The following is an 18,372-nucleotide window of genomic DNA, read 5'->3' on the forward strand; positions in this document are numbered from 1 at the left end:
GTTGACACGATGAGTGTAATCGACGTAGTTTTTTATTTGGTGCTGGTCTAACGCATCCTTGTGTGACATTTGAAATGAAATTTGGGTGAAATTCCCAAGAAGAGAGAGTCCGCCTGACTCAGAGATGGATTCTCCTTCCGCACCATAACCCCTCTCCTCCTTTCCACCTCTCCATCGTCTCCCTCAGGCCAGCAACTACTCTTTATAAGGTAAAGTAAACATTAAAACACTACAACAAAACATTTATAATTACATGTGCAGTATTATATTTACATAAAATGTCCTACAAGTATGGATGTTTTTGGGAGTGGAATGGATTAAATTTATTTCCTTTATTTTAAATGGGGAAATTTGTTTCTTAAGACGAGTTTTCCAGGTAACGAGCTCGGTGCCAGAACAGATTAAACTCGTTAATAGAGGTTCCACTGTATATATATATATTTACTATATTGGGCTTAAGATAGCATGTATTAGGCCTCCGATAGGTAGGCACAGTTAGATCAGGTTAGGTCTTATATTCATATTGTAGTTACAATATTCTGATTTGAAAGAAAGTCAACTTTCTGGTAGACCATCATTACATATTGGTACTTTTGACCAAATAGTTAATATATACAAGACCTAAGACCTTTCATTTTAGGAAGATGGGCTCGATACTGCACAAAATACAAGTAACACAAAGAAAAAATATGAAAAATACAATACCTGGAAAAATTTCACAAAGCCATCAAGAGCAGCTGTTGCTAGAGCAGTGCCATCTGGGCTGAAAGCTGCATCAGTAATAGGTGCAGAGTGTTGTTCCATTAGCTGGTAACCAACAAGTACTTGGTCACGCCGTAGCTGCCCACCTCCATATGCGTGCAGTACAACATTCACATTCCAGATTTCTGCCTGAAATTACATATCTCTGAAACATTGTCTCTGATACAAAGCAGTTCTAATGCAAACCATTACAGTACATTATATACATAAAAATACAAAATGTAATTATGTAATACAAAATGTAACTATGTAGATGTCATTGAATAAGGGCCAAGAACCCCTTAATCCCAATAATGTGTTGCTAAGAAAATACAAGCTTATCTGTCCATGTGAAAACAATTTCCTTATAGAATGATTAATTTGGGTGCAAAACACACACACACACGTGGAAATATTACAAATATCTAGAGTAAATATTTACCCGGACCAGTAGTGGAAGTGGATTGTGATGGGATTATTTGTTGTTCTTAATACCGAGTTAAGTGGATGATGCAATACTCTTTGCCAAGAGTGAGGAGGAACTGCAAAAGTTTGTGAAGTGATATTGTGCAAGAGAAGAAAGTTGAAGATCTTTATGAAAAAGTGAGATTATGTTGTTTTAGGAAAGGAATGGAATGTCAGGGGATTTTGTAGATTTTTAGAGAGGGGGGATGGGGGTCATGAAGAAGTAATATATTTTAAATGTAGGATAAAAATTGCAGAGATATTGAAAGGGGGGATATAAGTTTTAAATGCTTAAGTGCAGTGTTAGATCAAAACAGGAATATGAAAGGTGAAATAAGAGAGTAATGAGTAGGAGAAGAGTTGTAGGAAAGGTGAACAGCATAATGAAAGGAACAACGCCGAGGTAATGGGGCTGGCAGCCCGAGTGCATGGGTCCCATTTGGCTAGTTACCTTTGGACCCTGGTAACTACCATGTGGGTCTCGGCCATGGCTTGTAATGGCCCGACCCATCAAGCCTCTGCTCACTATGCGAGCTTGAAAGGTGTTCATTGTCCTTGCTACTGGACGACGATCATTCTTTCTGTCTCCGCTATGCTGCCTGCTGGGTTAGTGAAACCTATGACCCTGAGTCCTGTGAAGTTTGCTCACACTGGGTCTCCGCCTTTACCGATTCAGCTTCATGTTTGGAAACGTACCTGATGGTTGGCACTATTGTATATGCTAGATTTCTTTGGGTTAGGAATTTGCGGCATTGGGATTGGATGCCTGGGACTTCGCCCCTATGGTGCTTTGTGGGTTTAAAACACCATAGGGGCTAGAGACCCGGGAGGACCGGTCCTCTGGGAATGGTTGTGCCAAGGCTCGGGCCTCGTTGGGTCGGGGTAGGCCTCTGGTAACAGTATATGAGTCAGGGAGCTCCCCAATGAGACGGATGCACGGCGTTTGTAGTAACGTCATACTTGTTTCCTTGGTTTTGACTGGGGAGTTGCTAGTTCGGTTTTTGGTTTGCAATTATTTGATCAGCAGTAGTTTGTTTAGGAATTCTTACCTTTCTGGGTGCCTGACCTGGTAGATGGCAGACAAAGGCTCCTAACTACACGGGGGCGTCTTTAGGACATTGCTCCTCGTGCCTTTCTTGAGGGGCCCAGGTTTTGGCTCTGGTCTCTGGTAGGCCTAGAACTCCTTCAATTGACTGTTGCCACGGTCTAATATATACACATCAGCCCGATATAGCTCCAGGGAGCCTCCGGGTCTCACCCAGAAAATAGCGTTTCATTACATTTAATGCTGTTTTTTTTTTCCAGACTTCCCCACTCTATTGCGCCCAAAATATGCCACCTACAATTCTTTTTTTTACTTTTCCCGTGATCAAGGAACACAAATGAACACTTTTATAAGACGAAAAAAAAATTTGTAATTTTTTTTTTTTTGCGCCTGTGGGTGTTGAAGGCAAAATGGCTCATAGCGGCCCAAGGGTTAAGGACTGACCGATGACCCCAACTAATATAATATTATATCAGTTCAGATAGCTTCAGGGAGCCGCCCAGGCTCATCCAAAAACTGGCATTTCATTACATTCAAATCTTTTTCCATTATAGAACTATTAATTTGTATATAAATATGTAAAACATGAAAATGAATTTTTATTGTTTCACTTGGTGAGGCATTCTGCACGGCTTCGCCTGGCACTTGTCAACATCTGGTGCTCAACTACGTTGACATTTCTGTTTTATCCAAGGATGTTCCTCTTATTGTTTTATCACTTTTTCTGGGGGAAGCCCCTACAGCTCCCTGGAGCTTACTAGGCTGATATGCTAACGTCAGACTTTGGCATCAGTCATGTGTATGGAGTTCTTATAGGCCTACCAGGGACAACGAGCCAGAACCTGGACCCCTCTAGAGAGGCAAGGGAAGCAATTGGCCTATAGAAACCCCCTTGTAAATGGAAGCATTCTATGTCTGCCATAGACCGGGTTAGGCACCCAGAAAGGTAGGCGTCCCAAAACAAGCCCCTATTCTGGTGAAAATTGCAACCAAAAGCCGAACGAGTGGATAGAACTCCCCAAACAAAAAAATGAGCAAACTAGTATGACGTCATTTGTCGTCGCGCCGCTGTCTGCGCAACCCCACCTCCCCTGGAGGGGGGAAGGGGCAGCCCCAGACCTACCGTGCCGGCGATCCACCCTCAGTTCTTGAGGCTGATGCAATCAGCTCGGTTGTGTGCTCTGGCTCCAGTCTTTTTGCAGCGCTGTGCCTTTTGTGTGGCTGCTGTTCTCCAGGGGTGCGAGAGCCAGGAGTTATTCCTCAGTACTCGGGCTGCATGCGCCTAGGGTTCCCTTCCCTGGGTGCCTTGTAAGTACACTACTGCCCTTGGAGCTTGGGGTTACCTTCCACAAGTTCCTCGGGGTCTGCCTCTGTGTGTCCGTTTCACTGCTCAGTTTCTCGGCCGCTCTTTGGGTACTTGGGGGTTTTGTCTCCCCTAGTTAACCTTAGGGTAAGAGGCAGTTTTTGCACTGGTGGGGCGCAGGGTGCTGTGCAGCTAGTTGTCAGCTATCACAGCGGCCGGCTCTGTTCCTTGGGGTACGTTGTCCTCTTGCGGGGTTTTGTTATTCCTTTTGTTTTTGCCTTGGTGGGGGGGGTTCTGCCCTATTTGCCGCTGGTGTTTGGCCTCACCCTGATACTTGGTGGTGCCCCCTGCTTGATCCCAGTGAGTGTACACGTCCCTGGGGTTCAGCTTTAGACAGTTTGTTTGGTAGTTTTGGGCGCCGATTAGCAGTACCCTGCCTGGGTTTACCTGAGCGCGAGTCCTCTTCAAGTAAACGCTCAGGACCCTGGGAATCCCCTAAGGGACGCGTGGGTCTGATGGATGTCACCCCGGGGTCCCCCCTCGCTTCGTGCAAGTTTGAGGGTTGTTAGGTCCCCTTGTGTCAGGGCGACCCTCACTGTTTCTGCCTCCGTCATGCAGCCTGTTGGGCCGGTGACACTTTCGACCCCGAGTCCTGCGAGTATTGTTGCTTGCTGGTGACTCAATTTCCCCAGTCTATGGATGATGATCTTCGGGTACAGGCTGCACAGGCGTTGCATTCTAGGTTTCGGTTGTTGCAACGCGCTAGGTTGGTTGTTCACCCGGATGCCCCACAGCTGCCCAGTTTTGCTTATAGGGACCCAGACATGGGGGTGGGGGTCGCTTCCACCCTGGTTCAGTCCGCACCTCCTGGTCCTACCCCTCCTGTTGTTCGTTCCGGTCCCCCTCCCCTGCTTCCGGCCCCAAAATGTCTGAGGGGTTTCGGAGTCAGGACAGGGGTTAGTTGGTCTTGAGACTCGGGCAGCCTCAGAGGATGCCCCTTCTGGTGTGGCGACGGAGGCATTCGAGTCTCCTTCCCCGGCCAAAGCCTCTGGGTCTGACCAGTGGGCCTCATTCTATCCGGCTTCTACGGCTGAGCCGACCTTGTCTAGTGGGGTTGGTGCTTGGGGGGAGGACTAGGCCCCGGGTCCTGCTGGAGAGGACCCCGGGGCTGGGGAGGGGCTGACTTGGGGGCCTTGGGCCCCGCTGGACCCCGCCTGGGTTTTTATACCCTCTGAGCGGGGCTTACTGTTGCAAAGAGTGGGGTTTTCTTTTTCCTCCTCTGCGTACGAGTTAGATTTGGTGTCTGCTCCTCCCCTGGTTAGGTTCCGTGTTCCCCCAGGGGCTTCGGTTCTGTCTTTCCAGAGGGTTTCGGCTTATCGCATCCAACCTGCTGCGGTGCTGGTGGCCCTTGCAGCAAACCTCCTGCATGACCCGGATTATGCCTCGGCAATGGATCCCTCGGCTTTCAGGTTTGGGACTTCGGTCCCTTTCTGGCTCCGTTACGAGGTTCCGGAGTCATCCTGGCTGGCGGACTGTCCTGTCTTTGTCTTAGAGGCTTGGCACTCCTTCTGCCATTCCGTACGCTTCAGTGCCGGGAGGCTTCGACGGTGCTTCAGGTTTTCCTGGGGGCCGACCTTGAGCACCTCCCTCAATGAGTGCTTGTTTGCTCCTGCCTTTCCCCGCGATGTTGGTGTTGTTCAGCTCCATGTGTAGGCTCCCCTCCTTTCGGCAGCGTAGGTGGTGGAGGACTTGCGCACTCAAGGCCTTTTGGTTGTGGCCTTGCGCTTCTTTTCTCTCCTGGAGCCGTCTTCTGACTGGCTCACGGAGGATGTGGGGGCGCTTGGGACTGTTCTGGGGTCTGGCGCCTTGGCCTCGGCGGCTCGCTCGTCGGCTGCCATGCTGAAGCTTTTTGCACCGATCTTGTGGGATGCGGTGGCTCTGTTTTATGCATCCCGGCTTGCGTGTCGGCAGGCGGTGCTTGCCTCCTCTGTGGAATCCGCTTGGGTCTTGGCTCTTAGGCTTTCGCCCCCTTTTTACCCTCTCTTTTTTGAGGCTTCAGCCGTTGTGCAGTTTATTCAGGCTGCTTCGGCTTCTTGCAGTCCTATGTCGAACTTGCTGGTTCTCTGGGGGTCCCGTGGTGGGCCTTCCCGGAAGGGTCGTTCCAAGGCTCGGGGTTCCTCTCGTCGTGGTAAGCCACTAGTGTCAGGTTCGGGTTCAGCGCCTCCTTCGGACCCGCCTTCGTCTGGTCGGCGCAATGTTCGCTCTGTGCGAGGTTCTGGGTTTCGTAAGGGGCGTCGGCCCTTTCACGGTTCACCCCATTGAAGGGGCAATGGAGGGGGGGATGCTTGCGCTGTTCGCTCACGCCTGGTCCCACGATTTGTGGTGTTTCGGGTCGTTTCGCACGGCCTCCGGTGGCGTTGGGTGGCCCCTCCCCCTGCAGGGGGTTCGGGCTGGCAGGGCAGGCTTCTTCCCCTGTACTCTGTCAGGCCGTCTTGGAGTGGGTTCGCTTGGGTGTGGTCGAAAAGATGACGTCCCTCAGATGGGTTTCTCATCTGTTTCCAGTCCCGTGTGCAGACCTGCGGTTCATTCTGGACTTGTCCCGTCTGAACCCCTGGGTTGCAGGCGATGAGTCACAATAACGTGACTAAAGCATGATGACAAGACCACACACTAGAATGTGAAGGGACGACGACGTTTCGGTCCGTCGTGGACCATTCTCAAGTCGATTGTGATGAAGTAGAGACAGGCAATAAGTCTACTCTATTTCCTGTTCGTCTTGTCCTCTCCAATACTTTGGCGAAACTGGCCGTACACTGAATGACAGACTTAAAGAACACAAGAGAAGTGTTAAGTCTGCAGACACTAACAATGCTCTCTTCTGCCATGTGATGGATTCTAATCATCCCATTGATTGGTCTTCCTCCAAAATAATCTTTCCTGCCTCTACTCTACACAGACGCCGTCTTGTTGAATCGGCACTAATACACAATGTACCCAACATGAACTTGAGTCCTGGCTTTGTTGCTGTGAACTCTTCCCTGTCACAGTATATACTCAAATGCTCTTATCTTTCTAACAAATGTGACCTTACATAAGCTTACCCTTTCCATTTACTTTTCTTTCTCTTTGCTTTCTCTTTTCTCTCTTTTTTTCTGTTCATTGTCTTCTCCTACGTTCCCTCGCTTTCCTCTTATTATTTTCTCCTTCTCTTTCGGTGGTTATAATAGGAAGTGCCTTGTATGGGCCAATAGGCCCTCTGCAATTCCTACTACTAGTCCCTCTACTATACCTTACTTTGCTCCTCATCTCTCTCGTGCCTATTTATTGCCTGTCTCTACTTCCTCATCACAATCGACTTGAGAATGGTCCAGGATGGACCGAAACGTCGTCGTCCCTTCACATTCTAGTGTGTGGTCTTGTCATCGAACCCCTGGATTCATTGTCCCTATTTTCGGATGACCATGCTGTCCCAGGTTCTGCTCCTGTTGGAGCTGGGCACTTGGATGGTGTCCCTGGACCTCTGGGACGCTTATTGGCACGACCCGATTCATCCGGGGTTCAGGGACTGGCTCGGTTTTGTTGTAGGGCTTCGTGCTTACCGCTTTCGTTGTCTTCCATTTGGTTTGAACCTTGCATCTCGCATTTTCACGCAGGTCGTGGTGATCTGTCTGCATCTGTTAGGTGTTTAGGTGTTGGCCTATATCAACGACTGGCTGGTTTGGGCTGCCAGCCAGTCCACTTGTCTGTTAGCCAGGGATCTGGTTCTTTCTTAGCTTGCCGGGTTCGGGTTCTTGGTGAACTGGAGGAAGTCCCATCTGGTTCCCTCTCAGGTTCGGACCTGGCTGGGCCTTGTGTGGGACTCTCGGACCGCTTCCTTGTCTCTTCCTCCAGTCTCTCTCCTGCGGCTGCGGTCCTGCTTGTGCCTGTTTCTGGGGGGGGGGGGGCGCTCCCGGGTCACCCGGTGGTTGCTCGAGGGTCTGTGCAGGAGCCTGAACTTAGCGATGCTGGTCTACCCGCCGGGACGGGTTTGGCTTCGTCGGCTGTTCTGGTTCCTTCGGGGACGTCCCTTCCACCTCTCGCAATCGCTGGGTTCGGACCCCGGGGGTTTTGCGTCGGTTGCTGCGTCACCAGCTTCCTCTTCGGGTTTTTCGGGGTTCAGTGCCGTGGTGCCTACCCGAGTCCTCGCTCGATGTGTTCACGGACACGTCGTCTCTCGGCTGGGGCTTTGTGACCGGTGTTCACCAGGCCGGTCAGAGTCAGTGGGGTCCGTCCTTCTGTCGAGCCCAAAGCACTGTGCGGGAGTTCACGGCGGTGTGGTTTGCTCTTCGGAGGATTCGAGTCGCCCGCGGGTCGACGATCCGGCTCCATTTGGACTGATCCCCCGTGGTTCATTGTCTGAACCGGAGGGGGGGTGGGGTGTCAATGCGGTCCTTGGCTCTTTGGCGCTGGTCGCTTCGGGTGACTCGTCTGCTGAGTTCTCGGGGTTTGGCTCTCCTGGCAGTTCACGTGCGGGATGTGTCCAACGTCTTGGCTGACGGCCTGACTCGTTTCGTTCCCCTCTCCACACAATGGACGGTCGGCGCCAACTCCTTCCGTTGGCTTTGCCAAACGTTTGGACGCCCCGAGGTGGACCTCTTTGCGTCGGCGTGGTCGAGGCGCCTTCTCCTGTCTGTGGCGCCCTTTCCCGACTGCGAGGCCATCGGGGTCGACGCCTTTCAGCAGGACTGGTCGAGGTGGGGGTTCCTGTACCTCTTTCCCCCGGTTCAGCTGTTGCTCCAGGTCCTGACTCGCTTAGAGACTTACTTACCAGGGGAGAGTAGTCCTCTTGGCCCCTTGGTGGCCGGCCCAGCCACGGTTTCAGGCGCTGCTTGCTCGGTGTCCGAACCTGGAGGTTTTTTCGTGGCTCTGCCTCTTCTAACAGATCGGCCCGGTACGTCACGTGGCTGGTTTAATTTTCTCCTCGAGTCTTCGCGTATGGTATTTTTGACTCGAGTTTATCATCAACTCTATGGTGATCAGGTGGCTTCCAGATTAGTGTCCCACCTGCGGGCTTCGTCTCGGCAGCAGTATGAAGTTTCCTTGGGGTCCTTTCGATTCTTCTTACGTCTTCATCGTTGTACTTCGCTTTCTGTTAGGGGGGGTGATGTCCTCTCTCTCTTGGTTGTTCCATGACCGTCTTATGCCTAACACTCGCCTCGTATCGTGCGGTGCTGGCGGAGCCGCTTCAGCTTGCTTTCGGTATTGATGTCACGTCTGCGCTGTTTCGCAAGCTGTCCCGGGCCTTGTTTCACCTCCGGCCTGCTCATGCGCCGCCTGAGCCGTCCTGGTCTTTGGACAGTGCTCTTTTCTCTTTCTTCTCCTCATTTTGTTGTGGCCCCTTCGGTTTCAGATTGCTTCTCGAACGATCTTTTCCTGTTGGCATTGGCCTCTGGGGGTCGGGTGGGTGAGCTTCATGCTCTCCTCCGGTGCATAGGTTTCTACACCTATGGTCGGGGTGATCGTTTTGTTCGTCTGCAGCCTTCTTCTTTTCTGACGAAGAATGAGACCACTGTGTTTCGGAGGGGCCCTTGGGTTGTTGATGCTTGGTTGGTTCGGCCGAGGGTGCATCATGTTTTGTGTCCGGTTGCGGCTCTCCGCCGTTATTTGCGCGCCACGGCTTCTTTGTCCGTGGACGCGCTTTGGGTTGATCCGGTTTCCTTTCATCCCTGTTCGAGGGTGCGGGTCTCCCAGGTCGTCCGCAGGGTTATTAAGGCTAACCAGCCTGCGGTCTATCCCCGTGCCCATGACGTCCGCAAGTTCACTGCTCTTGCCGCCATCTTTGGCAATATGTCCTGGGCTGACATTCAGGCGCGGGGATTTTAATGGTCGAACAGGGTCCTGGCTGCTCGTTACCTTGTAAACGTTCCTAGACTCGGTCGGGCCTGTGTCGCTTTGGGTCGGCAAATGCATCCAGTTGTCTCGGCTTCGGGTTGAGGAATGAGCAGCAACCGCCTCCCGGGTAAGTCCCTATTCTTTCCTCTGTGGGTAGTTAGCTCTGGGGAGCCATAGGGGATCCCCCCAGAAAACCATCGTTGAATGTAATGAATCGCCATTTTCTGGGCGAGTCTTGGAGGCTCCCCAGCATCCCTCCCTCCAGTCGGCATTTTTTTCACGTGTTTTTGACATCCAGCCTCAGAACTGGGGTGTGGATCGCCGGCACGGTAGGTCTGGGGCTGCCCCTTCCCTCTCCCGGGGAGGGGGCTGTGCAGACAGCGGAGCGACGACGAATGACGTCATACTAGTTTGCTCGTTTTTTGTTTGGGGAGTTCTATCCACTCGTTCGTCTTTTGGTTGCAATTTTCACCAGAATAGGGGTTTGTTTTGGGACGCTTACCTTTCTGGGTGCTTAACCCGGTCGATGGCAGACATAGAATGCTTCCAATTACAAGTGGGTTTCTATAGGCCATTGCTTCCCTTGCCTCTCTAGAGGGGGCCAGGTTCTGGCTCGTGGTCCCTGGTAGGCCCATAAGAACTCCATACACATGACTGATGCCAAAGTCTGACATTAACATATCGGCTTAGTAAGCTCCGGGGAGCCTCTGGGACTCACCCAGAAAATGGCGTTTCATTACATTCAACACTGTTTTTTTCTTTATTTTCTTTATGATTTACTGTTACACTTTGCATTCTGTTTGACAGAAAATTTAATATCCATTGCCCTACTTTACCTGTTATTTCTATTGACCTCATTTTATAGCCTACCACTCTATGGTTACATGTATCAAATGCCTTTGCAAAGTCTGTGTATACCACATCTGCATTCTGTTTTTCTTCTACTACATCAAGTGATTTTGTCACAGTGGTCAAGTAACTGCAAAAGGCACAATCTTCCCACTGTGAAGCCATGGTGGCCTGGGATGTAGCGGTCATGTGTCTCCATGAAACAGAAGATCCGACTCCTGATAATTTTTTTTTTTTAGAGCCCTGGCGACTCCCTGATTCACTATCGTCCCTCCAACATCATCGGTGGTTTGTTCATCAGCTCCAGAACCGATCAGGAGAGCCAGCTGTGAGCCGAGGCCAGACTGGGTGGTGGCAGCCAGGTGTGTAAATCTATTGTTTGTTTGAAATGTCTGTCAAGTTAATTTGCTGTATGCCCTCCTATTGTCTGTAAATCTTTGGTGATTTTCTGGATGTTTTCCACATGAGACAGTGAACTGTCACTCGTTCACTGCGCCTTTGTGAGGAAGGGGGGGATGGCCAGGTTCTGGCTCTGGGACCCAGCAGCCCAAAAAGAAAACTGATTGATGTGACCCAATAGCCAGAGAAATCTCTGGCAAAATAGGACCTGAGTGGCTCCTTGAAGCTATCAGAGAGAGGCATTTCATTACCTTCAACAGTTGGTTTTTGAGAGTAGCAGCTGATGCATGTGTAATGGGAATTGGGATGAGGAAATATATGTAAGATGTGGTGTAAGTAAAAAGAGATAGGGAAATGTGGACTACATGAAATGCAAAACACTTAGACATGCTAATAGGATGAATTATTTACTGATAATTGTGTGTACGGGTAAAATTAGGGGATCATAGGAACAATGGAATAATACATGAAAGAAGGGTAGTGGGAGAGAACACTGAGCACGAAAAAATGAATGATTAGTGCAGCGATATCCACCACCCTTCAAAATATTTTGCAATCATCAGCACCTAATAGTAAGTTTCCGGGAGAAAACAAGATGTCAGACGGGTTAAAAACATTACTTGCTGTACTGTAGAACTGGATTTGGATAAGGAGCAGCTTGATAAATAAAACATTCTATATAAGACTGGGCACTAAAACCATACCGGAAAATTCTATATCATACCCATGAAAAAGTAATTTTTTGTATTAATTTCAACTGCAATATCACAAAAACATAATAGCATATTCAACTTACACAGGGTCCATGAGTTAGAACCAAGAGGTAAGCAGGATCACCATCATCATCATTACTACTTCCCTGCTCGTCTGGGATGTAAGGACACCATATGACACGATGATTGTCGCTCACCTTATCTGTACCACTACTCACTTCTAACAACATTTCTGTGCTGTGAAGAAAACAAGTGTGTGAACTCGGCTAGGAATGATTCTCGTTTGCAGCAGCGCTTTGAAAAGCGTTTTCTGTCCAGTATACATACTGTACAGGTATATGCAAATGCACACATTTACAAAAAGGAAAAAAATATTTGACTATTAATAGCAAACCAAAATATTAATGTCTTCAGTAAGCTCTAGGACACATTGTATCTGATTATTCCTATTAACACTTTCATATTCCTTATGGGGGTGTATCCTCTGTGTTATCTAACGGATTCACCCTTTTTGGTTGCTCACACAGTGAAAACATATAGTTTATACCCATTCAATGTTAACAAAAGCATATCAAATTACTGAACTTTGAAAGCAAAATATTTGCAGATAAATATTATTTAGCATAATACTCAACACGATACCCAATGTTGGGTGTGCAAGATGTTGAGTTAACTGCTGCTATTGTCAATTTTTTTTATATGTAAATGTGTGCAAACTATCAATTTATAAAGTTGCAGAAAAAATAATTACCTACCGTTTATGCAGGCATGTAAGTCAACCCAGTACATAAGTCGAGTCCAAAAATTTAAAAGTGTAATTCAGGTTTAGGCCTATATTCGCCACATAAGACGACCCCCCAAAATAAGGTAGCACCACTTCCCCCGTCTTACTGTATGGAAGGAATAAACTACTGTATCTTATAAATATACTGTAGCTTAACGAATATTTACTGCATAAGGCTTCCTTATTGAGATATTTCTCTCTCGGTGGTAAAGGTTCACATTTTATGTTCGGCAAACAAGTCGACCCCTGGTTTTGGAGATATTTTTTTAGGCTTCAAATGTCAACTTTATATGCTTGCATATATGGTAAATAATATTTATTCAATTAATGTTGAAAGAAGAATTACTTATTTTCATTGCTGTCAACTGTAGGCAATGCAATATGTAGAAGGTATGTCTTTTCTGTTTGCAAAGCAATTTATAGGCAAATGTCAGTCAGCCACGTGCTTTACGAACACCTTTATTCTGAAAATGCCTGTTATATGATTGGCGATTGTTCAGATAAATTTCAGATGACTGGTGGGGCAGGCAGTATGAATAAAAATTTGTCATAAAGATGGAACTAGTTTACCCAGTGATGTACACAGTGCCACTTGAGCAGTGTTCATTCATTAATGGATGGCTCAGAAGATTTAAACTCTGCCATGACATTAAGGACATTAGAGTACATGGTAAATGACAGTCTGTTGAGATTACCACAACCATTAACTTCCACTTCAGTCAACTCAACACCATCATCATCCACCACCACCTTTTATATCTAAATAACAATGTTCCATCAACTAGTTTTCAAGTTAACAAGTGGATCAGAACTTTTCATATTGGTGAGAACAAAACACAACACTGTTGAATTTCTGCAACAAAATTGTTCATTTTTTTGCCCCCTAGCTTTACAGGACGACAAACCACTTATCCAAAAGCAAGAGGTCATCCATTCAGTCTCTGTCACGAAGGGTCCGGAAAGCATGTGACTGGCTATTTGAATAATTCTGCAAAATTATGATGCATAAATAATGATCAGAGAAAAGACGTGAAAATTTACACTTGGTCAATGGCTTGTAAGTTATTTGTGAAAGACCCACATCATCATCATACAAATATAAGTGTTAACTTGTACTGATTTTATTGCATATGACATTGGAAAATAACACTGAAATTCCTCTTGGAATTTACCAAAATGACTATAAACACCAAAGTAATATGACTAACTTTAGGGTTCCTTCTGCTGTCGAGTCAGTAACCTCACAAACATACAGCGTCCCATATTGATCTGTAAATGCCAAGATAACTCTGTTGGCAAGATGAGCGAAGGCTAAGTCCCGCAGCATTCCTTCGATATTCTTCACCAATCCTCTGTTACCAGATTTACAGTGAATGATACGCACCATTCCACTGGATTTCTGGGGGGCTGAAATATATAAATATATTACAAGATACACTTATACATCCCTCAAAAATGCATATTTTCAGACGAGAACAATTGCACTAAGTTAATGTTCACAATATTGATTCCTAACCAATATTCTATGGCCAAGAATCAGTGAAGGAATACGTTGGGAAAGGGATTGTCTCAATTAACCACACTGTTGCCCTGCTATTAAATATGACAATCCTTTCCCCCCGGTAAGCAGAAAAAAAATTTCCCTATACATTATGCACACATTACATATACAACTCAACATTGTTGTCACCATAAAGAACACTAAGATGGTCTTTTCCGAGTTTATAGGCTCATAACCACGATCCAAAGTCAGCCTAGTACCCGGTGGCTTAGTGTGGGGGGGAGGGATGAACAAATATATTTGTACATAATTATTTCAATGTCTAAATTTGTTTTTATCTATCTTTTTCCAGTAATATTATTCAATAGTGTGTAATTTGAGGTATTTATATAGTAATATGTGTGAAACATGGCTATACTAAAAAACCAGCATTGAATGTAATGAAACGCCATTTTCTGAGCGAGTCCCGGAGGCTTCCCGGAGCTTTCTAGGCTGATATGCTAATGTCAGACTTTGGCATCAGTCATGTGTATGGAGTTCTATAGGCCTACCGGGGACCACGAGCCAGAACCTGGCCCCATCAGAAGAGGCAAGGGGAGCAATGGCCTATAGAAACCCCCCGTGTGGTTGGAAGCCTTCTATGTCTGCCATCGACCAGGTTAGGCACCCAGAAAGATAAGCGTCCCAAAACAAACCCCTATTCTGGTTAAAATTGCTATCACAAGCCGAAGAAGTGGATAGAACTCCCTTAAAATAAACGAGCAAACAATCATGACGTCACACATCGCCACGCCGCTGTCTGTGCAGCTCCCCCCGCCCCAGGAGGGGGGAAGGGGGAGCCCCAGACCCATCGTGCCGGGTATCCACCCCCAGTTCTGAGGCTGAATGTCAAAAAATGGGGAAAAAACGCCGACCGGAGAGAGGGAGGCATGCCAGGGAGCCTCCAGGACTCACCCAGAAAATGGGGTTTCATTACATTCAACGCTGGTCTTGTGGGGGTAAGCCCCTTCGGCTCCCCGGAGCTAACTCCCCACAGAGGAAAGTAAAGGGACCAACCCGGGACGCGGTTGCCGCTCACTCCTCACCTCTAAGTCACGACAAACGGCTGCAACTGCTGATCCAAAGTGACACAGGCCCGTCGAGGCCCAGGAACGCACACAAGATAACGAGCAGCCTGGACCCTGCTCGACCACCAAAAAGCCCCGGACCCGAATGACAGCTCAGGACATGTTGCCAAAAACAGCGGCAAGAGCCGCGAACTTGCGAACATGGACACGGGGAGAGACCGCAGGCTGGCTAGCCGTAATAATCCTGCGGACGACCCGGGAGCCCAGCACCCCCAAAACAGGGTAGGAGGGAAACCAGATCAACCCAAAGCCGGACACATAAGCCGTGGTGTGCAATGAACGGTGGAGGGCCGACACTTGACACCAAACTGGATGCACCCCCGGCCAAAACAACCAAGCATCAACAACCCAAGGACCCTACCAGAAAGCAGCCGTCTCATTCCCCACCAAAAAGAAGGAGACTGCCGCAACGAACAACCCCATCGCCATGACCGAAGAAGCAGAAAACTCCTCTGTCGGAGGAGAGGAGGAAGCTCACCATCCCGACCTCCAGAGGCCAAGGCCAACAGAAAAAGAACCTAGGAGAAACAAACCAGAACCGAAGGGGCCACAACAAACCGAGGAGAAGATAAGAGCACTGTCCAATGACCAGGACCGCTCAGGCGGCGCATGAGCAGGCCGGAGGTAAAACAACACCTGAGGCAGCATGCTAAACGGACCAGAAGGAACCTCAACTCCAAAAACAAGCTGAAGCGGCTCCGCCAGCACCGCACGATACGAGGCAACAGTATGTGGCAAATGACAGCCCCGAACCCCCAAAAGAGAAAGACAAGACCAAACCAACCAAACACAGAACTGAAGAAGAGACAGAAGGAAAAAGAAGGGACTGCCAAAAACCCACACACTGCCACCAAGAAGAAGAATGCAGGTGGGACACCATCAACAAAGCCACCAGGCCAACAGAAAGTGAGAGACCCAAGGTGGAGCCGAACCAGCCCTACCATGGACCAAACGAGCCGAGAAGAGGCGGAGCCGCAGGAAGATCTCAGGTGCGACCACCAAGCAGGAAGAGCTGGAAAACCGAGCCGGCAAAGAGGGAGGTGGAACGTCTGCTGGACAAAAAGTCCCAACACCAGCGAGCACGCCAGGTCTGAGACCACAGCCCCGACTGAGTCCCTAGGAAAAGGAACCCGCGAGACACAGAAAAAGCCAACAGGCAGGGAAAGCCAGGAACCAGAAAACCAAACCTGGCAATCGGAGCTAAAAGGCACAGCAACAACTGCCAATGAACACTGTATGAACATCAGAGGTCCGCGGTTGTTCAACGTCCTACCAGCAAGCATCAGAAATAATGCCAGAACAACCGTGGACATCTTCAAGAGGAAACTAGATTGTTTTCTTCAAGGAGTGCCGGACCAACCGGGCTGTGATGGGTATGTGGGCCTGCAGGCCGCTCCAAGCAACAGCCTGGTGGACCAAGCTCTCACAAGTCAAGTCTGGCCCTGGGCCGGGCTTGGGGAGTAGAACTCCCAGAACCCCATCAACCAGGTATCAACCAGGTAATGCAACCATGGACATCCACAAGAAAAAACTATAAAGCCGTCTCCAAGGAGTGCAGGCCCAACCGGGCTGTGGTGGGTACGCATGCCCACGGGCCGCATCAAGCAACAGTCCGATGGACCAATTCCCACAAGCCAAGCCCAACCACAGGCCGGGCTTGGGGAGAAGAACTCCCAAAACCTCATCAAGCAGATGACGGGAAGGAAGCTGCACGACACTGGGAGACAGAAGAACCAGAGGGGACAACACTACCACAAGCAAGACCCCTCAGAGGAAGGAGAGGGTAGATAAAGATGTCCCAGGGGACACAGGAGGAACGGATGCCCAAAGAGCAGGAGAGACCACAAAGGACTAGCATCAAGAGGAGGAGGCAAATGGAAAGCAGGAGGAAGGGACGAGCTGTAGGCCAACCCCCACACAGCATTAAGTGGAGAGACGACAGAGCCCAACAGGCTCAGGAAGCCGCACAGAAGTCGAACGACAGGCGAGAGGAGAGACCAAAAAACCACCGAACACAACTCCCGTCAACACAACGAGGCGAGCACAACAAGGTAAGCCCAGAAGCCACGCATATGGCAGGTGAGCAACAGAGGAGCAGGACAAAAGAGCAAAAAGCACAACCCCTCAAGCACAAGGTGAGGACAACCAGGGGAGTACAGAGAAGCCAACGACCTGGAAGGGTCAAGCCAGGTACTGCACGGCAGGCAAGGAATGAGCGACCCAGAGAAGACAAGCTGAACAATTAGCACAGACAAACACACAACAGGAGGAAAACACGCAAGGGCCAAACAAAATGCCACAACCAAACCCCAACACTCACCCTCGGTAACAAAACCGGATCAAAATGGCACCACATAACATCCAGACACAGGAAAACCGTACCTCATAACAGCCACCTCCACCATCATACCACGTCACCCATGAAGGTGGGGCCCCCTGGGACTAACTCAAGCATGGGTTGGACATGCATACGAGTGGGACTGGATGGGTACAATGAGGAGCTGACCCGCATGGGCCAAGAGACCCCCTGCAGGCACCTGTGTCCTGCCGTTCCCATATTCGCACGCCAAAAACCAAGGATCGACGCCTGGCTGATAGACGCCAGATAGCATAAACTCGCCTGCAGAACGGAGGCACGAACGTGTCACGACACAACGTAGCCGAGAAGATGCCGGGAGCACCACCAGGGAAAGAAGCCCCAAGCCACACACGCAGAAGGGGAGGGGAGAGGCGAAAAAGGCGCCCCACACCCATAGCACGGGGAAAACCCCAGCGTCCTCCCGGATACGACAAACTCCCACGGCGCACGCGCACAACCCGCTTGGCGGGAAGGCGCCCAAAAGGACCACTGTACAAGTAGCCCAAATAGCCCGTGACCCAAGGGACAGGCGCAGGGGCAGAAACAGCCCAGCCGACAGGAACAGGAGCAAAAACAGGAAGCAGCGACATACATATATGTGGTGAATGTAAGGAAGACAAGGAACGAACCAGCAACCCAATTGGGCTACAAGTAGCCCAAACTGGCACCCCGGATAAGGAGAATGTAAAGAAAACAGTGCCGAGACCAAGGACGAAGAAAAACACAGGAACAAAAGACAGAGAGGACCGAAAGCCCAGAATAAACCCCTGAAGGGGACCAACAAGCACTGAAAAGACCGGAGGGAAGCCACACCGAAAGACGCCAGATGTTCCAACAATACGGGAAGTAGGGAAAACCTTCCCAAACCTTCGAGAACACCCATGAAGGATCATAAAAGCACAGTCGCACCAGAGACCAAAGTCATGCAGAACCCCCAAAAAAGAAAAGGGAACATGTCAGGGAAGTCCAGTCCCAAGAAGAAGGGTGAAAAACTGCAAAGAGCACCCATGAACAGGACGGAACCAACGGACTCAAGGAACAAAGAACCGAGCCCGGGGAAGGGCCGACGCCCAACTAGTCATACGAGGAGTGGGGAAGGAAAAAACCTCACTCCCCGGAACCAACGGACTCAAGGAACAAAGAACCGAGCCCGGGGAAGGGCCGACGCCCAACTAGTCATACGAGGAGTGGGGAAGGAAAAAACCTCGCTCCCCG

The 18,372-nt window shown here is 49.2% G+C and overlaps 1 protein-coding gene across 1 annotated transcript in view; it reads right to left on the reverse strand.

Moving 5' to 3' along the window:
• The window catches only part of Ge-1 (Enhancer of mRNA-decapping protein 4 homolog Ge-1), a 327,116-nt gene that overhangs the window by 287,033 nt on the left and 21,711 nt on the right, over positions 1 to 18,372 (reverse strand). The window contains 3 exon segments of the mRNA XM_045757261.2: positions 706 to 891; positions 11,470 to 11,623; positions 13,379 to 13,577. Coding sequence (XP_045613217.2) covers positions 706 to 891; positions 11,470 to 11,623; positions 13,379 to 13,577 — 539 coding nt within the window.

Source organism: Procambarus clarkii, chromosome 67 (genome assembly GCF_040958095.1).
Source record: "Procambarus clarkii isolate CNS0578487 chromosome 67, FALCON_Pclarkii_2.0, whole genome shotgun sequence".
NCBI lineage: Eukaryota > Metazoa > Arthropoda > Malacostraca > Decapoda > Cambaridae > Procambarus > Procambarus clarkii.